At 44.1% G+C, this 10,957-nt stretch overlaps 1 protein-coding gene across 6 annotated transcripts in view; it reads left to right on the top strand.

Annotated features, from left to right (window-relative positions):
• Nucleotides 1-3,424: 3,424 nt before the first annotated feature.
• The window catches only part of RTEL1 (regulator of telomere elongation helicase 1), a 46,611-nt gene continuing 39,078 nt past the window's right edge, over nt 3,425-10,957 (top strand). For 2 of the 6 annotated variants that reach the window (XM_033075319.1, XM_033075324.2), the window contains exons 1-8: nt 4,033-4,313; nt 5,751-5,949; nt 6,326-6,419; nt 7,317-7,398; nt 7,965-8,025; nt 8,244-8,319; nt 8,489-8,573; nt 9,698-9,763. In XM_033075319.1, coding sequence (XP_032931210.1) covers nt 4,155-4,313; nt 5,751-5,949; nt 6,326-6,419; nt 7,317-7,398; nt 7,965-8,025; nt 8,244-8,319; nt 8,489-8,573; nt 9,698-9,763 — 822 coding nt within the window. In that variant the 5' untranslated portion in view covers nt 4,033-4,154. Of the gene's footprint in view, nt 3,476-3,705; nt 3,791-4,031; nt 4,314-5,750; nt 5,950-6,325; nt 6,420-7,316; nt 7,399-7,964; nt 8,026-8,243; nt 8,320-8,488; nt 8,574-9,697; nt 9,764-10,957 lie in introns of those variants that run through there. The other 4 variants (XM_033075321.1, XM_033075322.1, XM_033075320.1 and 1 more) reach the window with 4 other exon arrangements.

Genomic DNA, 10,957 nt, shown 5'->3' with positions numbered 1-10,957 from the left:
TAGGCAGCAGGTCCTATTTTCTTATAATTTTATATCTGTTTTCTGTAATTTCTATGATTTCCATCTGTGGGTATTGCCAGGGGCCAATGCTTCTGTGCTTTTAGAGAACACACTGGGGAGGCAGCAAGGAATCCTCCCAAACCCACACATCTCCTGGCACGCTGCAATGCAGACACTCCCAAACAATTTCAGCTGCTGCAGAGAACCACAGGTTGCTGGAATACCTGCCAGTGCTCTGGCTTGCTCCGGGGCAGAAGCCACAGCCACTGCCTACTAAATTCAGTTAGAATTACAGAGATTTTTCTTGTTTCTTAATTTTTCCCCTAGTGAATCTCCTAGTGTCCTATTCTAACACTGTCATGCAAGAAAAATAGAAAAAATGTCTAAGTCAGAATAAAATGAAAACACTATCCACACTGCAACAGGAGGTTTTTTTAATGACCTTTAACTGCTCCCTGTTCTGTCCAAGCCTTGTTTTGTAGTTCCAACTCTCTCCACTTTCTCCTTGGATTGAATCTCCAGGAGTTGACAGGTAATCTTGTGTGTGTTTCAAAAGATCCTTTGCCACGATCAGAGGAAGGCAGCCATCCCAGGCACTGACTGCTGGAATGATTTCCCCCTTCTGTTCAGGATGAACTCTGGCTTTGATATTCCCAGCAGTCCCAAGAGGGTCTGGCAACCTCTTGCAGCATTCTGGATCCTTTGGCATTAATCCAGCACACATTTTATTCCTTTTATTGAGGAAAGGGTGTGGAATGATTTCAAGGTGCCATGGCCATGTGTCCCACTGGAATAAACTGTGTGAGAAATGGGGAGCAAAGGAATTGGAGGGTCAAGGTGGAAGCTGTGTCGTTATTTCCCAGCAATGGAAATGGACTGAAAGGCTCAGGACTACCAGGATTAAAAGAAATCAAATAATTTGGAGGACAAACAAAAGACTCAGAAAGACAACAAATGGCAACTCAGCCCTCCCCTATCTGAAAAGGGGAAAATAACCTTCAAGCCAACCACAGGAGTTTCACAGCTGGCCCTTGCGGCTCTTCTGTCCCACTCCTGAAGACTCCTGTTCCTCTGGCAGCATCTGGAATTCATCTGGGGAGGGAGATCCTGCCTGGGCAGCCTCTGAGCAAACATGGCCATTATTCACTTTGCATTTCTGCACAGCTCGTGTTCCCCTTGCTGGGGTCTCTGGTGTGGTTCAGCCACTTCCCCACAGAGATTAAGGATCATCCTTCACAAGGTTTTTATTTTGTACACTGTTTTTTTCTTGAAAATGAAAAATAGTTTATCCAAGATGTTAAAACCCAGGAATGAGTGAGAAGTGGAGATGGGCTGGTTCCTCCTGGCTGGGCTGGCAAGGACAGGCTGGTGAGGGACTGTCAAACCCTCTGTGCTGCTCGACACAGTTCTGAAATCTCTCTCCCCCTCCAAACTCCAGCTTTGTGAGCACTCAGGGTTTATCCTAGGCAGACAAACACCAAGATGACAACCCAGCGTGAGACCAACACCTTTATTTATCATGTCTTTATCCCAACAGATGCTGCAGCTTCACTAAACCTCCACAACAAGGAATACATTTCCCCCTCTAAACTTAGAACCCATTTCCTCTGTTCTGTTTTTAGAAGGCCAGCAGTGCTGGAGGCAGCCTGCAGCTCTGGTCAGGTGAGGTCAGTGGTGCAGAGGAGCAGCCTCCAGGAGCTGACTCATGTTTGCTGTTGGACATGGGCACCTGCTGACTCACAGCCCCCTCCTGCCTTGGGCTGGTCACCTGCCAGCTCCCCTCTCTCAGCAGGTGACACTTCTTCTATCAACAGCACTGAAATAGAGCAAAATAATCTCCTTTGATACACTATTGATATTGTTCTTCCATGTAGGAAAGATGTATTTACAATAAATAACAACAACAGGATATTCCATGTATTTATGAGTTCTATTTTTTCCCCTAAAGTTATCTCACATTTCTCATATTCCCATTTCACAATCTTTACAAACTAATTTCTTTTGCAGCTTAATCGTGTGTGGCTGGTGTCACATTAAAGAGCTCACAGTCAGAAACACGAGCAAAACCAGCTGTTAAATTTTGTGTGGAGCACAAAAAGATCCACAGGAATAACTCAGTGTTCTCCAGCCCATTCCCTGCAATTAAAGACAGTTTATGATCCAGGAAAGTTCAGCTCAAGGAATTTAAAGGCTGGCAACCAAAACAGCAACACTCATGAGGGTCCCCTGACCCAACACAATGACACAGGAAACACGACGAGTTTGGGAACAGAACAGATCACACAATGTTTAACTTACATAGTTTAAGGTCTGTTCCTTTTAATATCAGAACTGTTCTACACACAAACAAGCTCTGCAGCTGGCCAGGAGTGAAGTATTTTAAAGCTATAATAAAAGAAGCCACATCCTGCTCTACCTCTATGCAGTGAGAGCATGAGATACAGCAATAAACCACAGAGATGAGTACAAAGTATTTTCTTCCTGCCTTCTCTCTCATATAGCTGCATAAAACATAGTTTTACAAATTGTGAGGAAACAGGTAAACCATGCCTATGCATTTATTAAAACCAGATTCTTATAAAACTGGGTAATCCATCAATCCAGAGCAGTTCACCACAATCATAAGGCCTGAGCACCTGGAATGCCCACAAAGCCGCTCCTGGATGTGCCTGGATACACTGGCAGGGGACTGAAGGGTGGGAGCACCGTGCTGAAGAAAAGCTGGGAACAAAGGAGCGGCACATTCACCCCTAACAAAAGAGACCCGTCAGAATTCATTACTTTTCCTAACGCAGGAGCTGCGAGGCTCAACATAAAAGCCACAGAACCCTCCCACCTCAAACGTCGTGGGTTTCACAAAGAATCCTGCCGTGCTCTGCCCTCTCCTGCGTGCAGCACCGCCCAAGGGTGGCCCAGCACAAAGCACAGCAGGGCACTGCAGACAAAGTCTGGCCAAGGGCATCGCTCATCACACGCTCCCCAGCCGTTCAAGAGGGGAGAAACGCCAGTCCCGGGCAGCCCTGGTGCGGGGGATCCCTACAGGGCTGGGAGGCTTTGGAAATGCAGCTTTTCGCGAGCGAACAGCCGATATTGCGCCTCTTCGGGGCCGAAGCTCGGCCTCCGCCCCGGGGGCAGCGGCGGCGGAACCCTCCGGCTGAACCGCCCAGGGCCGGTCTGGGGAGCAGAACCCGCTTCCCTCACACCCGGCAGCGCTCAAACCCCACCGGGCTTGCGCTGCTCCTGCCCGGGGCCTCTCATGAGACTCCACCAGCCCGCAGCCTCGCTCGCTCCCCGACACCCCGGCCCGGGATCCACCGGGATCCTCCCGGCCCGGGCCCGCCATGGCCGCCGCCTTCCCGGCCCGTTACCGGGGCAACGCCGCCGCTCTCGCGAGAGCGCGCGCCGGAAGTGACGCCCGAACGTGTTGGCGCGGCACGTGACAGCGGCGCGGGGATTCCGAACGGCGCCGCGGGAGGTGCGGAACAGCCGGGAATCCTGGAGCACAGGGGTCTGGGACTGCCGGGAATGCGGGGACACGGGAACCCTGGAGCACAGGGATCTGGGACCGCGGGGACACGGGAATCCTGGAGCACGGGGATCTGGGACCGGGGGGACACGGGAACCCTGGGGCACAGGGATTTGGGACCGGGGGAATACGGGAACCCTGGGGCACAGGGATTTGGGACTACCGGGAGTCGTGAACGCTCCAAACCGAAGCAGGCGGTGCAGCCCGGGAGTACGGGAACGAGACCGGGCCCCGAGTGCCCGTGAGCCTCCCGCGGAGCCGCTGGTACCGGCCCGGTCCGAAGCAGTGTGACCTAATTGCTCCTTCCAGTTCCTGAAAGGGCTGTCAAGAAAGATGGAGGGAGCCTATTGGCAAGGACCCGGAGTGACAGGACAAAGGGGAATGGCTTCAGCCTGACAGAGATAGATATTAGATACAATACTGGGGAGAAATTCATCCCTGTGAGGGTGCTGAGGCCCTGGCACAGGTTGCCCAGAGCAGCTGTGGCTGCCCCATCCCTGGAGTGTTCAAGGCCAGGTTGGACAGGGCTGGAGCAACCTGGTCTGTGGAAGGTGTCCCTGACCGTGGGAGGGATTGAATGAGGTGAACTTCCAAGTCTCTTCCAGCCCTATCATGGTGTGATATCACCATGACATCAGGGTCATCACAGTCTGCCCTTCCTTACAGGCACCTCAGGGAAGGAACCATGCCCAGGATCACTCTGAACGGGATCACAGTGGATTTCCCCTTCCAGCCCTACCCATGCCAGGAAGCCTACATGGCCAAGGTGCTAGAATGCCTGCAAAAGGTGTGTGATTGTCCAACTGTGTGTCATTGCTAACTGTACAAAATGATTTCTCTAAGAAGAGGTTGTCACAATTCAAGTTTTCTTTATGTGTATGCTGCCTTTCCAACTCTTCTCTTGTATTTTTATTTAATTCTGTCATAATTAAAATCATGGCTGGCAGTGACAGTCAGTAGAAATATAGATGCCTAAATTGGGAAAAGGAAGAAAGGCTGTGAAAGTAGTGCTTGTATTCATACAGTCTGTCCTTGGTTGGCTGGGTCTGATTACAGAATCATGAGTGGTTTGGGTTAGAAGGGACATTGAAGCTCTCCTTGTTCCACCCCTGCCATGGGCAAGGACACCTTCCACTGTCCCAGGTTGCTCCAAGCCCTGTCCAGCCTGGCCTTGGACACTTCCAAGGATGGAGCAGCCACAGCTTCTCTGGGCACCCTGTGCCAGGGCCTCACCACCCTCACAGGGAAGAATTTCATTTTAATCTCCAAGATGAAGCTACTCTCTGGCAGTAGGAATCCATTCTTCCTTGTCCTGTTACTACAGGTCCTTCTAAAGAGTCTCATTCCATGTTTCTTGTAGCCCCCTTCAGAAACTGGAAGGCCCCAGTTAGGTCACCTTGGAGTCTTCTGTTCTCCAGGCTGAACAATCCCAATTGTCTCAGCCTTTCCTCATAGAAGGAATTTGGTCTTGTCTTGTTAATACTTGGACTATTTGTATGATTTTCCATTTACTGTGTGAGAGGATAATTTTACTGAAATAATAAAAATAATAAAATGGTTTTTTCACAGTAGTTATCTTTTTTTTTTTTTCTGGGTACATCTTCATGGTCTCTGTTCTGTTGAGGGACCAAACAAACTTATTGTGGAAACTTTGGCTCTACATTGCTCTGTATCACAATATCTGCTTGGTGCCTCCTGTCATTGAACTCATGAGTTCACAACATGAGTTGTGAGCTCATGATATAAATTCCTTTCATACACTTGAGCTCAGCTGCTGCTTTTTTCCAGTTTTTAGTATTGCCACACACTCAAAAATTGTGACATCCCATTGGTGTTCCAAGTGCTGACAAAGTTCTCTGCCTAAACTGACATGGGATAAAACCTTAATCCTAAAGGAAAACACCACTCTTAGCTGGGAGCCACTTCTGGGCTGTTTTTTCAATAACTTCTCATATTTCTATGTATTTTATGCTGCATTGTGACACACTCCAATTGCTCTAAGAGTGGAGAATTGAATTCCTGTGCTAAATAAATGTGATGGCAAGCTCTGGGTTTTTGATTGAGCCTCATTAGGTTAATTAGAGAGTCCTAGAGGTTGATTAGATCTTGTGTGTGGGTGTTCCTTGGTGGGGCAGCAGCTGCTGTTTGCTTCTTGGCAGAGGATGTTCAGGACTGCACCAAGACCTGAACCCCTAAATCCCTCTTTTATTTCTCCCCAACAAAGAAGGTGAATGGCATTTTGGAGAGCCCCACAGGCACAGGGAAGACCCTCTGCCTGCTGTGTTCCACCCTGGCCTGGCGGGAGCACTTCAAGGACACCATCTCAGCCCGGAAAATCGCGCAGCGCATGAACGGGGTGGAGCTCTTTCCTGACAGACCTGTGTCCTCCTGGGGCACTGCTGCCACAGATGGAGATGTCCCAAGTGAGTGCCACCACCTCTGCACTCAGGGATGTTAGTCAACACGTGCTTTTAGCTGTCTTTTATAATAAATATACAATTATAAATGTTATGGGGTTATTGTTGAGCAGCTGAAGCACAATTTCACCATTTTATACATTTTCAAGGTGTTTTATGTAGTTTGAATTTTTTCTTGGAGTTCATGTAGTTCTTTAGTTTCTTAGAAACTCATTTAGCTCATTTTAGGTATGTGAATAGTTAGATGACAGCATTTCCTGCTGTCTCTGCAAGGCAAACTGTTACCATAGTACCAGCTGGGGAAGGAGGCTAAGAATATCCCTGGTTCTCCTTTCTATGCTTTAATGTCTTTCTGCTTTTTTTTTCCTCTTCTATTTGACAGCTTATTACACTGACATTCCAAAAATAATTTATGCCTCCAGGACTCACTCCCAGCTTACACAGGTCATTAATGAGCTAAAGAACACAGTGTACAAGTGAGTATGATTTAGGGTGGTGTCCTTATTCAAAGAAAAGGTAGAGAAACCCCTCGGGTGTGGTTGTTATTTGAACTTCTGTGGATCAGTGCATAAAAGATGATATCCAGAGAAATGTAGTTCCTTTAATGTGCATGTTTAGAACCTGGTTTTCTTTGTTGATGGGTTTGGTTTATTTTAATACTTTGCAGCTTCTCTTCTTTCCTTCAGTCATAGAATTTTCTGAATTTAGTCTGGTTTTAGTTTTTTACTTGACACATTAGCTTATAAAATTACCTTTTTTAATTTTCCCTCTTTATATTTTTCTGGGAGCATTTTTAAAGCAGTGGGAAGCCATTACCAACTCTCAGACTGATGTAAATCTATAAGGAATTTCGTGGTTTTGTTATACCAGTGCCTGTCACAGTTTTCAGCTGAGCTCTTTGGACAGCCACAGTCATTTGTTTATTTAGTTATTGAAAAGATACAACCTTGTAATAAGCAAAAAACCCCAAACCCTGGTGAGTGTTTTAGTGAATCAGTTCTGTCCTAACCTTGCTCTGACCATCACAACCAGCTGGGCAAAGCTTGTAATGGATGACAGGTCCCAGCTGCCTGGGCTGAGCTGTCATAACAGAACCCAGGTTTTGTGGTGGATGGTGTAAATTGCTGCTTGTGACTTCTTGCTGTGAGCTGCTGCTGCTTATTAGCACCCACTGCTGCCAGCAGAGATGCAGTGCCTCAAAGTCCAAGAACACACGCAGCAATTACAGACAGACTAATTGACTTGTTCTGGCTTGCCCCTTGCTTTGGGCTCACCTGTTTCTCCCAAATCTTTCACTTTTGATATATTGAATCTAAGCATGTACAATTCTGTTCTTTCTTGCCTTATTTTTAATGTCAGTTTTGTGTATCCAGGCCAAAGATTTGTGTGCTGGGATCCAGGGAGCAGCTCTGCATCAATCCTGAAGTGAAGCGACAGGAGGGCAACCACATGCAGGTGAGATCAGAGCCAGAGAGGAGGTTCAGGGAGAACGTGGAAGCTTTTGTGTCATTTCTGTGCCATTCTTCACTCTGGCATTGTTTAACTACAAGAGGCTGCAGGGAAGCACAGTAGTTGTAAATGTGTTTTTAGGAATGTTTGGTTTCCAGTTTTGTTAGTGCAGAATGTAATTCTGAGTCTCTGGTGACATATCCAGAGAATTATGTCACTGTGTAGAACATGACAGTTAACAATCTGTAATTTACTTTCTGATCTGATATTTATGTGTTTGACAAGAGCAATAATAATTTCAAAACATTGCTTCAGTTATTGATTTAGCTGTTATTTTTACAGTATCAAAGATTACTGTTTTGAAAAGCATTAATGGTAAAATATAATGCATTTTTCTCTGAGCGTGTGAGCAAGGTTCTCTGTGCAAGGTGAGGAGGATGTGATTTTATAGCTGAAGAGCTGTGATTAGCATTTATTCATTAGCTAGTGTTGGAACTGATTTCACTCCTTAAGCTGCTTTCAGTGCCTGACAAGCTGTGCTGCTCTGGGCTGAAATAGGCTTTGTTTTACAGATCTACATGTGCCGAATGAAGGTGATGGCTCGTGCTTGTCATTTCTACAACAATGTGGAAGGTGAGTGTGGCTCACCTTAACTTCCCCTGGAAGCTAAGCCCTGATTTTTGGAGAGGGAGGGATTTGGAAGAGTTGGCAGAATCCACCTGTGTGTGTTTTACTCTGTTACTGGCTTTGAAGAATGAAATATTAGTGGATGAATTTGATAATCAGGGTAACAACAAATCTTTGTGTGATGCCTTCAGCTAAGCTGGTGGTTTTAATGTAATCTTTTACAGAAAAGAGTACAGAGAAAGAGCTGATTGAGTCAATCATGGATATTGAAGACTTGGTTAAAAATGGAAACAAGCACAGGTGAGTGATCCCCTCTGACCTTCCTCCTCCTGACTTTGCAAATAATGAAAATTGTTTCTCTGTTCACTTTTATTAATCCATTTGTGTATGATAGTGTATGAATGTTGAATGCTCTCTTAATATTTCTGCAAGCATTATAGTCTGTACTGTTTGGGTTTTTTTTAAACAGAGCTTGTCCTTATTATCTCTCTCGAAGCCTGAAGCAGCAAGCAGACATTATTTTTATGCCTTACAACTATTTACTAGACTCAAAGGTAACATGTTACTTGGCTTTTAAATGCAATTGTTCTTCTGTTTGTCTTATGTTGGCTTTTAGTGGATAAACAGTGAAGAGTGATGCCTGGCAAGTGAATGCATTATGCATGATTCAAAACTGACTAAACCCCAGTCCAAGTTCACAACCACAGAGGATGGAATTTAGGGGTTTTCTCTGTAAATTCTTTCCCATGATTAAAAAAAAAGTTTGAGATTTTTCTATATTTGTAGAATTAGCTTTGCAAAATGTGGTGCCATTTTTAGGTGATGTTTACCTCCTGGACACAAACCTGCAGTCACACACTTTGCAGTAATTTTGCATTCAATCTGAGGCATTTTTATTTCTGCAGCTGCTGCATGATTTTCAGAATAAGGAAGCTTTCAGTAGAGATTGGACATCCCTTGGAAATAATTTCTGGCTTTGTGTACAAACAGTTGTAATAAGCTGTCTGTATTTCATGGATAGAAAATGAAACCTTTGAAAACTCTGTTGAGGAAACAAATGTGATGACATCTTCATGCAACATGGAGTAATTCATGAATTATAGTAAAAGCCAGATTTCACTCCACTGCTGCAGGAAGACTGAAAGTTTAATAAATTTAAAAAATAAATTTTAAAAATCCCTGAAGCCCCATAAGCAGAGAAACATTGTGACATGATGTGGTACTGGAGGGGATGTTTCCAGAATATCTACTTGCAAAGACAACACAAGCATAAAATTATAAATACAAAGCAAATCTTCTGCTTTACATCCTACTTCACCCAGAGCTCTCTTGCCAAAAAGGACTCAAAGTGACTCAAATTAATAGTTAAACTTTCTCAAATTAGTTAAACTAATCCCCATATGGTACACCTGGGTTTTTAAGAATTTATTACAAATTGTAACTTCTGTAAATATTTATATCATACATTTTAGCACCTTAATTTCCAGAGAAAGTGATTGTGTGGCTTCTGTAGTGGGCAGCCACAGCCATTACTTGGTGTTTTCTCAAAGGAAAAAGCCAACCCATCTTCAAAATGCATGAAAGCCCAAAATTATCTCATCATCCACTTTCTCAGCCAATCAAATCCATATATTCAGTGGCATTTTTGTCCATTTTCTTGATCTGATTTTATCTTTAGAGCAGGAAATCACACAACTTGGACCTGAAGGGGACTGTGGTGATACTTGATGAAGCCCACAATGTGGTGAGTTGTTCTGGTCTCTTATCATTTTTCAGTCTGCATCCAAAGTGTAAACCAGACCCTGTCCTATTACAAACAGCCTGTAAAGTCTCTACTCAGATGTGTGTGACTAATACTCATTATCATCAACATTTCTTGTTTCTATGATAGTTACATTTTTGTGGTTTAGTTAACAGTCCTTTAACACTGCTGATTTTTTTACAAGGTGATGGTTTCTTTCTAAAGGGTACATCTGTAGATTTATGAGGTGTTTCTTTTCTTGGAGACTTCTAAGAAAACACTGTGTAAGAAATCATGAATGACCATTCTTGAAGCTCAGCTGCATCAGCTCTCCCAAGTGCAGTAGAGGCAGACAGCACTCTTGTAATATTTCCAAGTCCTCACTTATAGAAGAAAACAAGAAAAAAGAAATAATGCTGGCTTATGAATTCTTCCTTTTAGCTGGCTTGAAAGTGCAGCTCTTATCCTAAATGATGAATGCAAAGGAACATTTGAAATATGTCCCTTTCTCTGCCACACGCAGCCACAGTCTCCCAGTGGGATTTCTGCTGAACAGCTGTGGTTTGTTGTCTGAGTGCCTGGTGTCTTTTCAGTAAACAGCCACCCATGTCTGTTCTGCTCCACTAGAGAGACTCACATAGCTGCATCCAGGATTTGCTCCTTTCATCAGAACATCTCTCTTTCCATTGAACAAATGTGTGGAAATCCTGTCGTAGTTGTTTGGATTTGGATTTGTTTTTCCTTTGTAGTGTGTAAGGAGTACTAATTGATGCCTGCATGCAGCAATTAGCCAGAACAGCTTCTTGTTTTGCAATAACTCTCTGATGGTGCTGTCTCTTCCGGGTTAATATGTGGAAATTTAGTGATTACCCTGAAATAAAATTAAATTCTTTATTATTAGATTGTTTACACATGCAGCTCTCTCAACTTTTTTTTTCTTTATAACTTATTTCTTCATAGCTATTGCAGTCAAATATTTGTGTAAGTTAGGCTTTATTATTTATTGATGCTCCTCAGGGAAAATGATTCTTTTTGTGGATGAATATTTCTGGTAAAGAAATATGTGTTTTAATTTTCAGAGTCAGAGAAAGTTTGGTCATACTTACTAATCCTGAGTGTTTAAACCATGACTACTTTTTAAATAGAAAGCATGGAGATAGCTTTTTTGAAGAACAAACCAATTCTCTAAGTAAAAAA

This window comes from Catharus ustulatus, chromosome 17 (assembly GCF_009819885.2).
Source record: "Catharus ustulatus isolate bCatUst1 chromosome 17, bCatUst1.pri.v2, whole genome shotgun sequence".
NCBI classification, from domain to species: Eukaryota; Metazoa; Chordata; class Aves; order Passeriformes; family Turdidae; genus Catharus; species Catharus ustulatus.
The sequence above is the reverse complement of the archived record's forward strand: the minus strand, read 5'-3'. Positions and strand labels throughout refer to the sequence as shown.